The following is a 21,957-nucleotide window of genomic DNA, read 5'->3' on the forward strand; positions in this document are numbered from 1 at the left end:
CAAAATACGCAGCAGCGTTGGGAGGGTCATTACCGCGCTTCTTCTACGGGTAAAATCACTAAAATGTTTTTCCCAACGCTGGCTGATGCAGCAAACTTCCGTCATCAACACCAAAGTACTTTCGAAACGACCCAAATTTTTACCGGACACGGAGCTATGAGAAGTTATCTATATAGGTTTAAATTAAGGAATGATGACTATTGTCCATGCGATGATATTTCTTCACAGAGTATCGAACATCTGTTATTTCAGTGCTCATTTTTCAGTTTGCAACGCCATAATCTTGAAGCAGAATGCAGGAAAGATGGAATATCCTTAACAGATATCCACACTGTAGTTAAAAGTAGTTATCACGCGCCATTGTTCTTGAACTTTGCAACAATGGTGATTGGACTCATAAAGGTAATAAACCAAAATCAGTGATCGAACATCCCATTTCCAAGACAAACAAAAACGATTTTTTCCGAGTACCTTAGCCTTGTACATGACACGTAAGGCTACTAAATACAGGGGTCCAAATATATATAAAATAAAAAAAATGACCTTATCTCCCTTAGTTCTAGATCTACCACTAACTCCATTTATATATTATTGCGTTATATTTAGTTATAAAGGTGTAACACTTGCTTTGTTTCAATAGCCAATATGTGCTTAATTTGATAAAATGTTGTTATTATTTAAGTCCCAAATTAAGTTGAGTTACTCCTGTGGTGGTATTCTGGATCTTCTCTGCCCCCTAGAGAGTGATAAATTTGAAGATTTATATTTTTTTAATGCGACGACACTTTGTTTCATACAATGGCAACGCTGATGATTAAAGTCAAATGGTGAATACAACTATTTAAAAAACGAAAATAAACCTAATACGATTTGGTCAATTCAACCTAGTTAAGTGTTTTGGGTAATGCTTAAGGTCGCAATAACGTCATTAATGAAAATCATCATGTTTGATTTCACGTGTTCATAATTTTTGATGTTTTATTATCAGTATGGCCATGTAGGTACGAAGCAAAAATTAGTCGCATAAAACAATGAATATCCCCAAATTAATCACTATCTAGGTCAGCGTTTCCTAACCTTTTTCAGCCACGGACTCCTTGTAAATTAAGCACAATTTTCAGAGACCTCCTTAGTAAAAAAACCAGCAATAAATTTCGGATCATTTATTTTGGAAATACACATACAAAAAAAAAGTTTTTTTTATAAAATTATGCGGTAATAATTTATGCACAACAGCAACACCAACACGGTTGGTAAATTAATGTGAAAGTTGGTGTTGCTATTTTGTTGTAATCTCAAAACAGTTTTTATTTAAAAGTAAAGCTTTTTTTTCATATTTCAAAAAACACAATTTGAATTTATTTGGCGCATTACGTGTAGTGAAGTGAGGTAAGAAATAAATTTAAATGTAGGTACTCACTTTAGGTAAAGTTTGCTTGATAAGTGAAAGCGCCTTTTCATTCTTCATCTCCGGAGTAATTTTAACTCCATTACAGTCAAGGATCTGGTCTCCAGGTTTCAGTCTTCCATCTTTTGCTGCTCTCCCGTCAGGATAAACTTCCAGTATTACCATACCACCCTGGAATAAATATGAAAATTATTTAATCATACTTTTTCTTCTTGTTTTCCACATCCGTTCCTGTGGAGCATGTGGACATCTTGAGTTGCCTCCAGGAGACCCTATCGCCAGCAAGCACTTTCGCCTCCTCCCACGTCAATCCAGCGACCCTTATTTCCACCGTATAAAGTCGAAAGATCGTCATCAAAGGCCTTCCAGGACGGCGTGAGCCCGCAGGTTTAAAGAACAGGCAACTTGGGTTTAGGTTCTCCCGAGACTTGCGTAGCTCGTGTCCGAGCCAGGTCCACTGCCGCATCCTCAAGACGTTCGTTATAGGAGGCTGCTGCGTCCGTTTACCGACTTCAATGATATTTATGAAATCGAACCACCTTAAACCTAATATTCTCCCCAAGCACTTACTCTCAAAACTCAAAAAAAAACAAAAAGTTTAGTGTTTTGATAAATGGTAAGGTGCCAAGATTCGCAACCATATAGGAGTACTGGCATTATACAACAGTTGAATAATCGGCATTTTGTTTCGACCGAGTATGGACTAGAGACACGCACTATTTTGCCTATGGACTGGAAACTAATGGGTCAAAATGTAAAACTACTCTTTGAGGAGTAGTTTGGTCGCCTTTTGTTTGATGCGCGCATGCGGTTTCTGGACTATTCTTAATTATATGGACTTTTGCTTAGGGGCTCTTCTCCTTCATCAAACTGAGTATTTAATATTTTGAAAGTGTGTATTAACTCCCTAACGGCATGGGTTTTATTTTTTCAGTTTAAAAAAAAAAATATGGAGGGGACATGGAATGGTCTAGGATAATACTAAAAGAATATTTAAAGTCAAGTAAAATTAATCGGGCCATATGTATTAAAATTCCAAAATATAACTTGCCACATTTGGCACTTACAACATTCTTAGGCGATAGCTTTTTTAAGAATAGAGGAAAAATGCATACTCGCTTTTATATTTACGGTCTGCATGCTGTACTGGGCTTTTTCTTTTTCTCTGCTGCATTGGCATGTTTTTATACTTTTAAACTACTTTTAATTACTTATATTATATATGTAAATAAAATCAATATATTGCTGCTCTTACTATAATGTGTCATTAATTTTGAAGATGTTTTTTAAATTGACCTAAATTTACTGTCTTATATTTCACTTAAAGATTCTTCTCATCGTTTCTTTGAATCCCTTAAAGTAAATATGTGTATATTTATGTTTTTCCTTTTTTTTTAAATGTTATTACTATTACTATTTTATTTTTACATCTGAGCATGTTTTTCATTCTTTATTTCAATTCTAAACACTTACAAATTTTCTTCATTTTTAATATTATTTCCATTTGTAAATACTTACTACAAACTACAAACTTTAAAATATCTTTTATTCACTTAAATTTTAATTTTTAAACAACTTTCATTTATGTTTTTCTCTTTCCTTCTCTTTTTTATACTTTCATAATTAACCTTACATATAATTGCTTTATAATATGGAAACTTCACTGGTCCATTAGAGTTAATTCTTACTGTGTAAAATATTAAACTTTGTAACTGTACTGTATGTTTCCTAAATAAAAGAAAAAAAATAATAAAAAAATAAGCTCTTAAGAATGAATCCTACTTTCAAGAGAGCTTTATCATCTGCATTGCAGAATCTATGTATATGGAAAAGATAATTAAAACTACGCCAAAATGAAAATACTTGAGTAAATTATAAGAATGGAAGAATTTCATAAAAAACTAAATTTACCGGTAAAAGAGTGTCTTGCCCTCCAACAAGATTGACCCCCAGAGGTTTGCTTTCTAAGCTGATGTCTATAAGAGTCTCCTTTCCGGGGATGATAGGAGCAGTTGTCGGGTCAGCTATGGGTTCTGGAAAATAAACATTCATCTTTACGATAATTATATGGCAACAGGAATGCAGACATAATTTATTTTATTGGGTGAACAAACAGTATGTACACAAATATTGTCAATTTCTTTGTATATTAGTGTAGGACACTCATGCACACACCAAAAAAAATGTTTACACTTAATACAATAATTTAAATTATGTTAAATATAACAAATGTAAAAGAAAAGAAATGAAAAAATATGTATGTAATAATAAAGTTAAATATCTGCTTCTCTCAAAATTTCTATCATTTTTTACCTAAATTTACATACATTGTAACAAAAAATATCAGCCTCAGTAAATCCATTGTTATATTGGTGGCATATTTTAGGTATTGTAGATTGTTTCAAATAGTTTGTTGACGCTATCTCTGTGTAAAACAGAACATTTTGTCTTGTCGGTCTAGATGGCACAGGGAATGGAAGTCTTTCAAGTTGAGTTGTTGAGTCAACAATTGGGGACCAACACAACTGGTGACCCCGACGGTAGGTCCCTCCACAATGTTAAAAGTAGTGAACAGGTATAATAGTAAGCCAAAACAAATTAAAGGTCACAGGTCTGAAGATGCACCCGAGTACAGCCGAATGTAATCCGACACACCCGATAGCAGGTTTCGGCTAAGCCGAAAATTCGGTAAATTTTTGTTAGAAACCGAAATCGCTGCCGAAACTGGATGAAATCGAAACTTCGGTCGGTCGCTAAGCTGTTAACACGTGGACAATACAATATTGTTCTGTCCCAGGACTCAACAATTGTCTATGTGTAAACAGCAATTAGTAGAACGGAAAATTGTTCCGAGACATCGTATTCCTAATCATCAGAATCCTAATTATTTATTTTTGTGATTTTTCTCAAGAGCAAAACAGCATTTTCAAAATAATTATGTGATGTAATTTTTATTCTGTTTGATCGTTATTTGGTCAAGAAATCGTTAAAAAAAACTTCTTTATTTGCATTAATTAGATTTATCGGTTGAAGAAAACACATTGTCAGTGCCAAATGTTGTGAATTCAACTACCAAATTGCAATTTATGGGCAATAAACTTAACGCCCCAGGTAGTTAATGTAAGAAAGTAATTTAACCAACAGTTAACAGAATCTCTAGGGACATTATGTTCATATGGGCAGCTTTACCTATATTGATTTCAGATAAAATAGATATATACGAGAGATATATTAAGAAAGTATACTCTGTTAATATTTCTTGCCATCACCATTGAGGTATATAACTAGAGTAAATATGAGTGTTCAAAATCTCTCAACTTGCGGCCAATTGCATTTGTTTGATAGAACGGACTTCAGTCTGTTGCGAGCATTCCCCAACAACTTTTCTCCTCGCAATTACTAAAATGCCTTGATAATTTACTCTCATATAATTTTTAATTTTCTATTTTTACCTCTGTTTTGTATAAATACGTTGAATTTCTTAACAGAGACCAGTCTCGAAGATGTCGCGAAAGCGATAAAACCAATCACTGGATATTCCAAATTTTTGGATTAAAGTATCACTTGTCTTTTATTTCTACAATAAAAGTGTTCGATTACAAAATGATGAAATAATGCAGAAACAATATAGTTATACATGTTAAACAGTTGTTTTGTACATTGTACTATATTATAATACTTAACACACTTTTGGGTAAATAAAGATAAAAAATAAAGATAACATAGTAAATAAGAAATGTCAAAAATCATGAATTCTTCATTTGTAAATATTGTTGCAATGTATATTGAATATCCTAGGTATAATGCAAACTGTCTCGTGCTACTCTGTCAGGGGTTCACAAAAACTAATACTATTCTTTTCGTTTCACACATATTTTTAATTTCACTCTCTAATTGCAAAACTTAGCAGTTCACAATGGAGTTCTAGTGCCAACTCAAATGTATGGGAGCGTAGTATGGAATTGGAAAAATAATTATGTAAGTAGGTTGAATGGTCGAAATGCGATCCCTCCAGCGAATGTGTGGTAAAACGATGTATGATAGGTGCACACATGTCGAGATCCGTGAACTGTGTAAGGCTGAGACATGCTTTATCGACAGAATCAAGAAAGGGGTGCTGCGTTGGTTTGGACACGTAGAACGAATGGACAGCGAAAGAACGGCTGAAAGGATCAACGATGCGAATGTTGATGGATGCAGAAAACGAGGAAGACCGAAAAAAACATGGCACGATCAAGTCCATCAAATACTTGAAGATGGACATGTCAAGTAGGAATAATCAGCATGCGTGCATGAAAAGATGTATGAATGTAGAGGAAGCGAGGCCTATATGCAACGACAGAGTGATATGGCGTTCTATCCTCTCTGCCTACCCCTACAGGGAAATGGCGTGATGGTTTTTTTTTTTGTAATTTCTTTTAAAAAGTAACAGTATTTGTAGACAAGGACTGGATGTAACTCCCCAAGGAGCTGTTAATATTAACATATTACAACAGAGATGAAGAACATTTTAGAGAAGTTAATATAAGGTTTCAGCTCTTTAACTTCACAAACATCAACAGATGAAAGAATTGAAGGAGTTAAGATGCTCAAATATGGCCAGAATGGTGAATGTTACACAGTGTGTAAAGTGGCCACTTAAACCAGCTAATGACAGGTCGTAAGCCCTGTAGATGCCTAGACATCTATGTTACCTTCTTTAAAATGATCTTTATCTCTGTTGTAACATGTCTTTTAAAAATTGTATATTAAAATATAATTGTTATTATTGATGTGAAAGTAGAAAAAATGTATGAAAAAATCACACACTGACACTCCCGAACGTGCCTATGGACCAGTGGAGTGGCTACATCCACAAATAAAAAATATATAAATGTTTATTTTGCTGGACAATGGAAATAAATATAAATAAATCTCCGTTTACCTTTGGCGGGGGAGGCGAGGCTCTTCCCTGCGGGTGTGTTGGGGCGCGAGGGATGCGCCGAGGGCGGCCCTCGCAGGCCGGCATGGGCGGGCGTAGGCGTGAGCGCCGCCCCCTCGACGGGGGGCGCGGGACTCGGCCCCCCCTCGCCCTCCGCGCCCCCCTCGCCCTTCTTGTTGGGATTGCACACCAGTAGCACCACCACCCCTTCCGTCTTCTTCAGCATGGAGGCCGCCTGTGGATTCAGATTCACGGCATTAATTTTGGTGCTTTCACACTAACTTAAAGATTGGGTTAATAGGGTATGATCTAAGCCTAACGATAAAACGCCCAAAGTCTTACCAGCAGGGCTTTGTGATCAACAGGAAGGATGCACGTTTTTTAATCATATGAGGATTTCTAGAGATGCTAGCAGGATGCAGTATTTTTCATTATACAAGGAGGTACCCCAAAAGAAACCAAACTAATATTTTAAAAATTGCATTGGAGCTAATTTTGCTGTCCAATATTTTATTCCCTTGTTTTTACTTAAAATTCGATTCACTGAACTCCTAGACACTAGATAGCTAGAGGCGCGATGCAGAGGCCTGTGTGAAGATCTATGCGACATCCCATCGGTGATAGGTAATAAAGAACTCACACGAGAGGTAGTATCATACATGATAAATATAGTGCAGGAAATTGGTAAAATAAACCAAAGTAGGGAACAAAATGCCGAACACTCCTCTAGTGGAACGGCAGGCCTGTTGACTGCTGCCAACAGGCCGGCTTCTCCTGAAGAGTTTTAAGTGGTTTCCTCTCCACGTGAGCAAATGCTGAGAAGTTCCTGATTAGCCCACATTAATATATCCCTCCTGATCCCAATAGCTTAGATAAATTTTAAGATATTTAATTGCAGAAAAATCCACTTTTTGAATATAAACCTTGTATATTATAAGCAAGGTAAATAATAAAGCAACTCCCATATAAAAAAAGACACTAGATAGCTCCAGAACTTTTTCGGTGATCTGTCGTCGGAATGTTTAATTTGAAATTCATGATTCTTGAACACTTGTGTTGGACCTTCTCCACACTGTTTATATGGCTAACATAATGAGGAGACCAAACTGAGGGTCCTGTGTAATATTTTTAATGAATTATATCATAATCATCAGGAACTGGACACTACATTGGAACTCCAATTGCAAGGTAAATAACCTATCAAGAATTGAACCTGACATCGAAGAATGGTAGACGACTACTTAACAAACTACAAGGCGGTCTGGTCTTTCTTTACTCGGTTTCCGTTTTCGGGATTTGTTGACTTCTGAGTACAGAATAGAACCAATACGACGTGTTTGCCCCCATGATTACTTTCAGGGATAATCTTTAAAAAAGGAATTAGAGTAGAGATAAGCCTCTTGAGTCTTGAGTTGAATTCATGGCAAGATCGACACGGTTTTGAATGTGTTTTTCAAAAATAATTTTTATTTAATGTTCATTGAAAAATCTGTTAAGTTTCATCTATAAAAACCTTGTTTACTCTTGTGTGGCTGTGATGTCACACTAGTGGACATAGGACAAAAGACTTGATATATCTCTCTTATTTTTTTAAATGATGAATTTGTATTTTTTGTATTCCTTAAATGGACATTTTCACACTCGATTTGGAAAGTAAAATTTGTATAACTATACTAAACGTTAATACAAAAAATATTTATCCTTGCTACGCGAAGAATGAATGTCCGCTAATTCAGCAACACGTCTATACAGATACCTTATACAAGAGAGAGCCCAAAGATATAAGTCATAACAAGGAAGACAGAGACGCTGTTCTGCGGCGGGTGTCGTCTAAAACAGATTTAGTCTTCAGTCGGTTGATGACAATGTACTATATAATATATACGGCCTCCGTGGTGTAGTGGTCAAGACGCTTGACTCACGCACGGAAGGTTCCGGGTTCGATTCCCGGTGAGTTCACAAAAATTAAAAATGTGATTTTTCTCAAGCCTGGTTGTTCTGTAATGTAATTCACCACTGTGATTGGGCCTCCTGGCCTGTTGTGGTGCAAAAAAAAAAACGAAATAATTTGTGATGACAATGATGGGGGATGCACGCGCGTAACATGAGCGGCGTATTTGTGCTTTTTGATTTATTTTGCTACAACAGGGCTAAATTATATGTTTATTTGCATAAATTATGGAAAAAGAATTATTAAGAAGTATGTCTCCGTGTTTTTCATTTTTTTCAAATGTCTGAAGTTTAAAATATTCCGTCTTTTACTAGTGGTGACACTACGTTACATCATCGCACCTAAAGGGATTATTTACCACAGTCTTTTAAGAGTTAATAGGCTGACATGATTTCAGGAGGGTTTGGAAATGTAAGCCACTTCAGTCTTGAACCTTTGTCTGGTTGTTAACTTAAGTTTGTGCGGTAGGTATAATAACATTGTATATTTTCAGTCCATTATTTAGCAGTAGAAATGGTATTTTTTTGTCAGTATATGATAATGATGCGACGTTCTCGTGTCGTGATTATCCACATCAGTTATTTTTGTAAAAAAGATGTCATTAGTTCTGTAATATTCCATTACCCCTGAAGTGTAATACTGATCACACTTATACTTATTCTTAGAGGTGGGGGTCAGTGCTATGCAAGCTCCTGACCTGGTCTATTGTGACGGGTCCCTGTAAATAGTTCTCGCTAGCTAGTTTTTGTTAAATCTCCCCCTACAAGCCCAGATCCGTGAAGTATCGGGCTATTTACAGGGAGCGAGCTCTTTAACGTCCCCAGGTTAAACCAGTGGTTTCCCAAGGATGAGGCTCCTTTTATAATGCAAAACATCACATTCATATAAAAGGTGTTTCCTCACCTGCGCTGCAGAAACTACATCTAGAAGTTTCGGAAATGTTCACTCTAGCCTGACCACACTTACCCTCTATCTAAAAAAAAAACTTTGTACAGAAAAAACCATGTTTTTCTTCATAATAATTTGTAATCAAATATTATGAAGTGAACACCTATTAAATTAATAAAATTATTAAAATGGTATTTTAAAAGATTTTTTGGAGATGTATAAATTGAATTTACCGTGTCATAATTGGATCCCAGAAGAGTGTCCTTGTTAACTGCAAGGATCATGTCTCCGATCGCCAGTCCAGCCTGAAATAAACACAATAAAATAATAATATACTTTGAATAATAGAATTCATAAAAGTATAAATTGTAACCTGATCTGACAACACAAGAACTTCCTAGATACTTTTTTTCAGTATTTTCATGAATTGGAACCGAGTCTCTGATAGAAAAATTGAGGCACATCAAGGGCATCAATTTAAGAATCGGTTTTGTACATTTATTAGGGGTTTTTTATGTGCCGTGCATCCTCCCCAGCCTACTATGCCGTGGGTAGTTACTGATTGAAAACAAAGCAAAATACACAATTCTAAGAGTGGCAATGTTCCTAAGTGAGCAGAATACAAGACACAGCTATCTGGAAACCAGCGACCAGACCAGCATCTCCTATTGTAAATTTTTGACAATAACTGAATTATGCCCACTAAGAGATTTGTTTTTTTTTTTGTTGAGTAATTTAACAAAAACTTTTAGACAAAGCTCTATTTCGTCTATTTTGTTGTTTTTTTTTTTAAATGTTTATTTCACAAAATTCATTGATTGTCAATGGTACCTCGTTTCCAAGAGCAAACCGTGCAAACAAGCGATTATGCGCAGCTTACCATTATATTTGACTATCCATATTAATGCTTTACGGTAACTTTATTTACAGATAAAAAAACAAATATTTACTATTTCTTATAAATCATTGCCACCATTTGTATTTTTCTCCAAATACAAATAAAATATGAATAAAGCGCGCCCAGCGCCAGCAATGAGCCAAGGAACTAGCTGATTACTCCAGCTAATTTCTTCATACAAATAAGTGTACTATATTTTTAACATCTTAAACCTAGTGGCGGGATTTTCCTTCTAGAGTAAACTAAACTTGCCGATTACACAAATTCTTTACGATTTGGAAAACAGTATTTCAAATATTATTTCTTAAGGACTATTTTTCTTTGAGATTATACTTTTGACAAATGACTCGCAACACATGTGGCGCTCGACGCGGCCGTTTTTGGCATTATTTATTTCTAGAACAAATTGGCCATTTGACATTTCAATCGTAATGAGAATACTTAATACTGACTGCATTTATTGTGCTATTTTTTAAAAACTTTTTTATGATTTATGTGTTAAACGAAGTTACGTCGTTTAAATTGATTTCATCGACGAAAGTTATTGTATCACACAGACCCACAGAAAAAATATAAATTTATAGTACATATCACTTACATTGTATTATGTACCTACTATGTAGGTACAAAAAATTATATTTTTTATAGCTTACCAGTAAATAAAATCACCGTTTGCCACTGCTCGTTTCTGGATATACCAAAATAAACCTTTTTTTGTTTTTTTCGTCTGCATGGTACATGGCCAATTTAATAATACCCTTAAATGTATATCATCTTTAAATGAACTAAATTGTAATGCAATGTAGTCTGGTAAAACGAACGCAAAATGAGGAAATCATATGATTTTGCCATTTTAAAACAAATGCTTCTTTTAATCGCGCATTAATAAAAAAACAAAATAAGATAAAAACAATATTTTTTAAAGGTATTTCTGTTAAAAAATATACTTATTATTATCGTTTTCGATAAGGGCAGGTATGAAGGTCATAAAAACGTAAATAAGATGTTGTTTTAAATTAAATATTACAACCAGAATTATCTTCTTTTTTAAAAAAAGAGAATACAATTTTATAAAAAAGGTTTCAACTACAGTATTTCAATATATATATTTTTTAAAGTATTACCGAAGGCATAATTTTAGGTAGAAATAAAGGAAAATGTCACAAAAATGTATGTGAATTAAAATACTCGTATTTCTTTCCAAAATTGAAAAATTTAAACTTGGCTTTGGCCACTTTCATGTTTACCTTATTATATTTAAAGGATTAAAACAAATTTTAGTTCAAGTCTTTATTGAGATCCCAGATACCTAAGTTTAGTCTAAATTTGAAATGGCGTAATCTACCGGTCTAAAAGTAATTACATTTAAGTAACATAAAACTTTTAAGTATATTTTTTAACGGAAATACCTTTAAAAATATTGTTTCTATATAATTTATGTTTTTTTATTATAGTATTTATTTACGGACTAGTATAGTATTTATTTCTTTATTTGACATTAGGGTATTATCACTCGGGAGGAATATCGGATTTAACCTACTCTACAAATTAAAGATTTCTTAAAGATTCTCATAGTGTTTATATAAGCCCTTATAATGAATATTTTCATTCATTATTTTCGTTTGGAAAATAAGGTCTTTCAAAAACGATCGTTTCGTAATAAAGTTGGTAATAAATTTTGTCACAGAAGTTCACGAGTAATGTATTAATTTGAATGTTGGTAATGCTACAGGCCACAGATAAAAATATAAGGAGAGTTGTCTATGCATATTATCTTAAGCCCCCCCCCCCCCTTACCCACCCCTCACTCCAGTTCCAGGAACTGACAGATGAAAGTAAAAACGGATTACTTATTTTTATGACCTTCATACCTGACCTTATCGAAAACGATAATAATAAGTATATTTTTTAACAGAAATACCTTTAAAAATATTGTTTTTAAATAATTTATGTTTTTTTTTTTTTTATTATAGCGCGATTAAAAAAAAACATTAGTTTTAAAATGGCAAAATTGTATGATTTCCTAATTTTGCGTTCGTTTTACCAGACTACAGACTCAATAGTTTGTAAATATGTATTTTGACTATTGCTAATCGAGGCATAAAATTATGTATTAATCTGTTTACTTAACTATATATTGTACCGTATAATTGTATTATATTTTAGCATAGCAGTGAAATGTCGATTACCTAATATTATAATATAGCAAACACGTAATTAAGCGAACATTATAGCGCTTGAGGAATCAGTTGAATTATTCAACTATCATAACCGGTTATGAGAATCATTAAAAATAGAAAAATTAAGGCTTTCTCACCTCTTCGGCCGCACTTCCTTCCTGTATATCGGAAATAAAGATGCCCTGACCAACTTCAGCATGGCGGCCTTCAATAATCATGATCCCCAAGCTTTGTGTTCCCTGAAAAAAACCATGGAAATTCGTACAATTAATTAATATATATAATCTAATAAGGTGAATGAATCGGGTTGTGGATCAAGGTTTGAAGTTCGAACTAAGGATGAATCGATAGACGCTTTCGCCGATTCGATACCGGTACCGATATTGTTAGTGAATTTAAAAGGAGGCGTAAACGGACTAGTATTTATTTATTTATTTGACATTAGGGTATTATCACTCGGGAGGAATATCGTATTTAACCTACTCTACAAATAAAAGATTTCTTAAAGATTCTCATAGTGTTTATATAAGCCCTTGTAATGAATATTTTCATTTATTATTTACGTTTGGAAAATAAGGTCTTTCAAAAACGATCGTTTTGTAAGTTGGTAATAAATTTTGTCACAAAAGTTCACGAGTAATGCATTCATTTTAAAGTTGGTAATGCCACAGGCCACAGATAGAAATATAAGGAGTTTTTTTTTTTTTTGTAAAAGAAATATTTGCGTTCTTATAATTTACACAAATATTTAATTTTGAGGGCCATTTTCAACGAGTTGTAAATAACTCACTATTAGAAAATGGGAATCAAGTTGGGGTAGATTGGGATTCGAACCACGGACCTTCGATCCGTGAGTCCGAGACACTAGCCACGGGACCACAACCCAATTCTAAAGTTGTCGAGTTGTCTATGCATATTATCTTAAGTCCCCCCTTACCCACTCTAGTTCCAGGCACTGACAGATGAAAGTCAAAAAGGATTACATCTTACATCTCGAATTTGTTTTAATATTTTATGGTTTTCAACCTCTTCTAAATATTTATTTATTATCACAATGAGAAATTGAATTATCAATTTATCGTGAAAATTAAAAATCACAACTCGTGGCGTTTGATAAGTGACAGGACGCCGTAAATGTAAACAAACGATAGATAGAAAAAGGAAGCTTTCTACAATACCCTTTAAAATCCATAGACATTGATGAAATAAAATCCGATGACGTCACAAAACATCCGAAGACGTCATTCTTGATGACGTCACGAATTGTTTGTTTTTGGCACGATTCAAATTACTAGAATTTAATCCTTGAAATCTCCCTTATTTTTTAACAATTTTTAATAAGAATAGTACCGATCGGCTTGTGATTTTTTATATTAATTTATTAGCTAATAAAAAAATACATGATAATTGCCTATTGTAGTCTGCATTACTTTACGGATTGTAAAACCCATCACGTAACGCTAACTGTAAATTCCACTCTAATCGATTTCCATTTTTCCAGTACGTGTTATTTACGACTTGGAGGAAATGGTCTGAAAATTTAAATGTTTGAGTAAATAATAAAAATTCAAGTTTTTATCTTTTTCATTTTTTTAATTAAAAAGTCATCATCGTTCCCTTTCCGCACCTAATGGTGCATAGGGCCCTGCATTGGCACACTAATCGCAGCGTATCTTGGTAATTTTTGTTACATGATGGTAAGATGATCAGTCTTACGCTTTAGGTACCAGTCCAGGGACTATGAAATATTCTAGTGTGAAAACACCCTTTTAATAAAATATTTCATATCAATCGTGTCGGGAATCGAACCCGAGACCGGTTGCATGGCAGGCTAACGCGCTGACCATTACACCACGAGGCCGGCAAGTAAAAAGTAGCACTTTAGAAATAAACATAACATCGTTAATAAATCCGTTTTAACTTTAAATCTCACACTAACTGTGCAAAAATGCAAGAAGATCTCGACAGACTTTTTCAGTATTGTAATAAAAATTTACTGGAATTAAATATTAGTAAATGTCATTCATTTTGTATTTCGCGCCAACAAACAACAATCAGCTTTCCTTACTCTTTTAATAATACCCCGATCTCTATAACAGATAGTCAAATTCGCGACTAAGGTGTTATTATTGATTCGAAACTAATGTTTAATATTCATATTGAATCAGTCCTAAAAAAAAACATATAAAATGGTCGGACTTATTATGCGAGTATCAAAACCTTTTAAACATGCAGAGACATATGAAAAACTCTACAAAACATTTGTTCGTCCCCGGGTAGAATACTGTACTCCTATTTGGTCACCTTACTATAATGTAAGTATTAATAGACTAGAAAGGGTCCAACAAAAAAATTTTAAGCAGGTCGACTACCGGTTAAACATTAACTTTTCTAATCATGCTGAAAGTATGCAGTACCATGGAATAAACTCTCTTAAAAATCGAAGAATAACGTTGAATTAGTTATTTTTATTCAAATTAATAAATAATAAAATTTATTATCCTAACCTACTAGAAAGACTTCCATTCCGTGTGCCATCTAGACCGACAAGACAAAATCTTTTGTTTTACACTGAAAACGCGTCAACAAACTATTTTAAACAATCTACAATACCTAGAATATGCGACCAATATAACAATATATTTACCGAGGCTGATATTTTTTGTGACAATGTATGTAAATTTAGGTCAAAAATTATAGAAATTTTTAGAGAGGCAGACATTTAACATTGTTATTATATAAATATTTTTTCATTTCGTTTCTTTTACATTTATTATATTGAACATAATTTAAATTATTGTATTAAGTGTAAACATTTTTTTTGGTGTGTGCATGAGTTTCTTACACTAATATACAAAGAAATTGGCAATATATGTGTACATACGGTTTGTTTACCTAATAAAATAAATAAATAAATAAATTAACTCGAGAAGAGAAAAATAGGAAATCCTAATACAGGAACACTAATTAAAATAGGAAAGTTGTTCAAAAAAATAATTTAAATTTACTGTTCAATGGCGTGATAAAATGATAGTTTTAAGTTCATTGGGGAAGTTATTATAATATTGTATTTCTTTTGAAAACAAAACTGTCTTGACGATGACTCGTGTGAAATTTCAGAATTTTGAAATTATTGATGGACATAAATGACGTTCAAATCTTTGTAGAAGGTGTAAAATGTAAAGAAGACGCAAGCGAAGTTGCTTACATAAATTTAGTTCATAAAAAGATCGGCAGAAAGAAAATAAATACTGTAATTATCAAAACGTATCTGCGTATCAACAAATGAGGCTGGATCGTTTTTTTTTTTGAGATTTTCAAAATGGCCATATTTTAAAAAAATGTTTCATAAACACGCAATCTGATGCGTGTAAAAAACATTTTGATATTCTTACTCTAACTATGCCCACAAAGGAGTCAAAGTTTTTTTAAATATGTATTTAAGGCAATATTTCAAATACAAAAAACAAAATTAAAACTCATATTTTTAAACGACAGTGCTTTTGAACGACGAAAAGACAGACACGTCTCGAAACCGGTAGACGTAAAAAGTCGGTAAGTGGTTAAATACTAATATTTACTAACATTAATTTAAATGCTTAGCCACAAACTGAATGCTTCAAACATAGAATTAAGAATAGTCCAGAAGGAGCGTAGAATCATATTTGAATACATCGGACTGTGTCCAATAATTCCCCCACTCCGGCTTACTTTCGCCGCGCGTATTCGTGAAGTCGCCGGGTAATGTTTCTTGATGGGAAAAAAAATCATAACACAAATGTAATGTAAAAAAAAAGTAATCTGTTAATTTCTCTAAAATTTTGTTGTGCACGCGGAAACATTTATTGACACAACAGAGGAGATAATTAAACGGTAATTTATTAAGAGTAATTGAATTAATGAACTTTGAACTTAAAATATATAACAAATTTTATTTTACATAAAACGGATATTTTTATATCATGTTAAATAATATTTTATGTTTTATAGGTATTGTCGTTCAAATGTCCCCCACGGCGTTGTTTAATCCGAGGTCTAATTTTCATTAGTTCTTTTATTAGATGAGCAAAGTAGGGTAAAAAAAAATTCTACCGTGGCAACACTAACGAAATTTCCATTTTGTTTCTTCGACAATCAGACAGATGGAAAAATAATTCAATTTTTAAGTAATGCATTTGTATATACACATTCATTTGCAAATTACTGATGAAATGTGATTGCATCCTGTTTCTTTAAGATCCTAGCAGTATTTCTAAACTTAAAAAGGACGCAACACGGCATAGTTGAATTCAAATAAGGAGTTGCGTACTGAGCGACGTCTACAATGAAACTAATTGGTCAAAACGTAAACCTTCTCATTTATGAGTAGTTGAGTCGCCTTCTGTTTGATTTGCGTATGCGGTTTCTGGACTATTCTTAATTCTATGGCTTTAAACATCAAAATTATAAAATAATGTTTTTTACCTTTTTGATAGTAACACTCCGTACATTCTTGTAGGCGGCGTATCTGTTTTCATCCGTCTGAAACAATATAAAGAAAGTTAGAATATGAAGGAAATTCAGAAAAAAAACAACATATTTTACAATTTTTTTATGATACACGTACAGTTAAATTATTTTCCATAAAATTCGCCAAATACACAACAAAAGGACAGTGAAAACAGTAGAGTTAAATTCAAATAAAATCACGCTTCCTGAAATTGAAATTGAACATAAATAAAGCAACTAAATTAAGAAAACGAAATAGTTTTTAAGTATGTATATTTCATCTATCAACTATCACATGCACTCGCCTATCCCTAGGCTCCATAGATATGGCAATCAGTATGAGGACAAGGCTGATATATTTGGTTCTGGACTTGATAGTTATAAAACGAGTCTGATTTCTTTTTTTCTCTCGCAATATTATTCTCAAACTTTTCTGTATATTTAAAAACGTTTTTCCTTTTTTTGTTATTTTTAATTTATGTATTTATTTCGTTAATATTTTTGGTTGCTTATGTGTATTTACCTACTTGTTACTTTTGTTATAGTTATGCAATTTTATAATTTTATGTTTTGTTTTTATATATGTATTTTTTTTTTCATATTTATGTTCAATACATGTTCAAGGCAATTTATGCCGTTTATGTAAAATAAATAAATTTCGTTGTTATTGAACTAGCACCTGGGGTGGTATTCTGAATCTTTAATATCCCCTAGAGAGTGATTACTACTTGCTTACTTAGGTAAGAGAGTGATGAATTTGAGAATTTTAGCTTTTTGCATGCACCTAAACGTTGCTTCATTTATGGCCACACTGATGATTAAACGCAAAATAAATACGGAAACGTGAAACCGTATATGAAGATTTTCATTTAGAACATTATTGCGACATTATTTCCAAAACACTTAATTACGTTGAAATGACCAAACCGTTTTCATTTTTTTTCCGTTTTTTAAACAGTTTTATTTATCATTTGATGTTTGACAATCAGTGTGGCTATTATATGAGGCAAAGTGTTGTCACATTAAAAAAAAAAAAATCTCTAAATTAACCACTCTCTAGGGGGTAGAGAAGATTCAGAATACCACCCCTGAAGCGTAAAACTGACCTTACTTTTCATCTGACAAAAATGATCGACACTATTTTGGCTTTATCTAAATGTTTGTAGACAAATTGATGTTGGATTTGACTCTCTAGGGCATTATTAGAATTAAAATTACAAGATATATAAATAACATTTTGGAAAAGGAACATGGAAGTTTCAGGTAAGTAAGAAAAATTCAGGTAGTTGTCTACAAACATTTGGACAAATTCAAAACGGCATAAAAACTGAATAAAGTTTTTCAGGCGTTTCTTAGTATGTAGGTGACCTAACAGTCCGATTAATCTCACCCATATCAATAAAGGTTTTAACTCGTTAACCTTAAAAAAAACAAAGATGTAATTGAAGAAATAAAGATATTCAAACAAAGACAAAATGGTGAATGTTACAGTATGTAAAGTGTCCACTTAAAACAAGTCACAAGCCTAGACTTCCCTATTCCCTTCAAACGATTCCCATTGTCACGAATCATGACGTCACAATTATCAAGGCCGAACAAGTCGTATTTTTCTAATAACGTATTTTTAAAAATGCATATTTACTATTAATGAGCATTTTTAGGGACTGAGGAAAATTATTATAAAGGAAAATAAAAAGACACAATGGTATTTATTAGACTTGGTGGGAGTGGAGGCGGGAGAGAGGTGTTTATAATTGAATTTGATTCAGTGATCGTTTGAAAGAAAGCAACTTGTTATCAAAGAATTGAGACTGGTATATTTGTTGGCAGACCCAGGAATTCTGGGCATAAGGGAATGAAAACCAAAGTGAGTTTCGTTAGTTCTATGGTTATCGGTGTGAAAGAGTTAGTTTTGTCTGAGGTTTCTAGTTGGGATATTTATTGAGCTCAGTAGTTCAGGCGCATCAAGGAGTGAGTTGAGAATTTTAAATAGGACTAGAAGGTCGGATTTATTTCGACGGTCTTGAAGAGAAGATATATTCAAGGTAGTTTCTAACTCATTATACGTATATAGGTCTCTGGATAGGCCCAAACTCCAGCCTATCTTTCTCAAAAATCGATGTTGGACTGATTAAATATTCTTGATGTGAACATCATAATAACTCATTAATCTACTTGCTTACCGTGTCCCCTCCAGGCCAACTAGACTCTCTGATATTTTCTATATTCGTAAATTTAAAACTAATCATCGGAAACATTCAACAATCCCTCGTATATGTGAAACATTTAACAAAAAATTTAATTGTCTTGATATATTTAACACACCATACAATATGTACAGAAGAGAATTAATAGGCTTGATTCATGCTCTTCATTCATAATTCGTTTAATCATTAAATCAAATGCAATTTTCCACTCTCACTTTCCTTCAATCATCCTTTACCACTCCTTATCAATTTCCTTCTTTTCCTTTCCACCATCTCCTTGTTTTGTCCATATTTATCTTATTTTAATATATACAATGAAAGCATCCACCCCTTTCCCGAAACTGTTCATAAAGACTTGAGTCTTTCTTCAGTTTCGCATATCAACATCAATTTTTTTATTTTTTTTTAAACTAATTAAGCGAAAATTTAATATTTCTTTACAATCAAACCGCGAAAATAACAAAACAAATAAACTTTAAAAACTTTCATTGTACCCCTCACTGCAGTTTTGTCAGTTTGTGATCAATCGAATACACATGGTCAGCACAATCACCCTTTTCTAATTTCCCAGTATTACAGTGGAGGAATACAGTGTTAGTTCTAAATTGAGACCGCGACCGTACGCTCCAGATCCCGCATCGGAAAGGAAGAAGAACGTAGTAATACAAACAAATCAATCAAACGACACGAAACCCAAATACATATAGGAAACATTAGAATAATTTGCCCTATACAACATGCACTCAATCAACAGAAGAAAAACAATACGTATCTATAACAAATCACAGTAGAACATCAAATCATCAAGACACTACCGGCAAAATCCTAACACAGATCCTAACACGATCCCTATCGAACTCAGGCGAAATTACTTTTCTTCATAGTACTGAATTCCTCGCAAAAACCATTTTCCTAATACCAACAGTAGAAACATTCCTATGCAAAGACCTTAATCGTCCTAACAATCTCACAGACCTTAAATTTTAATATATAGTAGATTTAGTATTTATATAGTTTAAACTTCAAGCCATCGTCACTTTATTACAGTATTATTTAGTGAATACATATAATTGGATGGCAGGCCCTACTATGTATACATTTTATATAATTTATTTTTTTTAATATTCATTTAACCTGTACATCTGTTTGTATTCGAAATAAATAAAATAATATGGAGACCAGATAACAGAGGAATACTCTAGGTGCGGGCGAACTAGGGAACAGAAGAGAGTTTTAAGGGTATTAATATTTTTGAAGTCAGCTGTGTTTCTGTTAATAAATCCAAGAAGAATTAGATTACATGAATACATTTCTCCACAATGTCCATATTGATTTTGAAAGTACAATTAATTATTCTAAATCCATTAAATATATTTTTATCGGTATTCGTAGTATGTAATATTTCCCGATTAAGAGCTATCCTATCCTAGGCAGTGGCATAAGCGTAGTGGTGAAATCCAGGGAGAAAATACAGGAATACGATTGTATTAATGAAGAAAAGTCAGACCGCATTTCCTCTTAATATCATTAATTTAGATTATTATTCCAGATAGTAGTAAAAGATTCACCCAGAGTATGATTAAAAAGACGTAAAATAAGCTCCTTACATTATCCGGCGATTAGGGCACTCTCGAGCGCGCATACTTCGTTCCAACGTTCCATAATATATGAAGAGCTCGCATTATTTCGGGGAAATATAAGAGAAAAAGCGTCGAAAGGGCCGACCTACCCCTGCGAAAGAACCGACCCCTGCGGGTCCACCCCTACCCCGCCGACTACATCCCTGCGCGCCCCGCCCATCGCAGACTTTCTGAGTATTCAACATTATTTTAGAAAACACTAACGCCTCAAGACAGCTTAACACCTCCATGCGCGAATAAAAAACACCCAGAATTTATTTATTAAAACATTTTTTTATTCGGTTGAATGCATTTCAGCTTTGTATGTAAAAACCCATGTTCAGAGGAAACGCGGTCCGACTGTTCTTCATTTTCATTTTCCCTTATTTTTTCAATGGACTAAATTTTTTTTTTTTGTTAATAGACTATTAAACTCACCCAAAAAAAACAAATATTTTTATGTATCGGTGCTATGAATGTACGTCTGCTGAGAATCTGGCTTTTAGAACGTGTTTTTTTGTATTAAAGTTTTTTTGTGTTTTCTCTTTTATTTGGACATTTTTTTATTTTCGATGTACATTTCTTTTTTCAATAGTAATAAGAGTTTTTATATGTTTATATAATTTAAGCGATAAGGTTATGTATATATATTAAAACTTAACTAAAAGCACCTGCTGACGAACTGCATTTAATGCATTTCAGTAGGACTTGAAAATTTAAATGTTAATTTTTGTATGCTTTTGATAAATATATATATATTTTTTAAATAAAAAAAAAAAGATTTTTTAAAGTTTTGGAATTTTGCAGTTACTCCGCGTGTGACGTCACAAGTTGTCTTCGGCGAGATCTGCTTATTGATGAATCGGCTTCCCGTAAACCGGAAATCTATCACAACATCACAACACTATATTATTGGTTGAATCTGAAGAACTTGTGACGTCATTAAAAGTAGTTCGATTTTATTATTTTTTCCATACTCTTTCGAGAAACTTCTCTGTACAATTTTTGTACCTTAAAGCTGAAAGGCTGGAAGTCACATTTTTTGAAAAATTGAGTTATGAATGTCATTTTGTTAATATATTTAGATTCATTAATGCTAAAAACATTGCTGTCCTCCGGTATACCACTACTGAAATAGCTTGTTCTAAAACACCGGTTGTGCAGTAATAATACTCATTCTTTCAACAAAATTCAACGGTTTGCTGGTATTAAAGTTGTGGATACCGAATAAACTCCACAATGTTTACAACAAACAAACTACCTCTGACGCAGCGCGGGATTTTGCACAATATTAAGTCTTATTTTCATAACCATTATGTCATTTCATTTCCCGTAATTTAATTATTTTACTTTGCTATTTTTCACATACTGTTTTTTTTTTGTTTTTTACAATAAAC

At 33.1% G+C, this 21,957-nt stretch overlaps 1 protein-coding gene across 1 annotated transcript in view; it reads right to left on the reverse strand.

The window, feature by feature from the left end:
* LOC148277615 (multiple PDZ domain protein-like) overlaps positions 1 to 21,957 on the reverse strand; it is a 434,817-nt gene that overhangs the window by 3,054 nt on the left and 409,806 nt on the right. The window contains exons 25-30 of the mRNA XM_088232645.1: positions 16,711 to 16,767; positions 12,384 to 12,485; positions 9,402 to 9,473; positions 6,333 to 6,564; positions 3,320 to 3,441; positions 1,421 to 1,579 (exon numbers count right to left, since the gene is read on the reverse strand). Coding sequence (XP_088088771.1) covers positions 1,421 to 1,579; positions 3,320 to 3,441; positions 6,333 to 6,564; positions 9,402 to 9,473; positions 12,384 to 12,485; positions 16,711 to 16,767 — 744 coding nt within the window. The remainder of the gene's footprint in view (positions 1 to 1,420; positions 1,580 to 3,319; positions 3,442 to 6,332; positions 6,565 to 9,401; positions 9,474 to 12,383; positions 12,486 to 16,710; positions 16,768 to 21,957) is intronic.

This window comes from Micrasema longulum, unplaced genomic scaffold (genome assembly GCF_059751315.1).
Source record: "Micrasema longulum isolate JH-2025_06_02 unplaced genomic scaffold, ASM5975131v1 h1tg001006l, whole genome shotgun sequence".
Lineage (NCBI taxonomy): Eukaryota > Metazoa > Arthropoda > Insecta > Trichoptera > Brachycentridae > Micrasema > Micrasema longulum.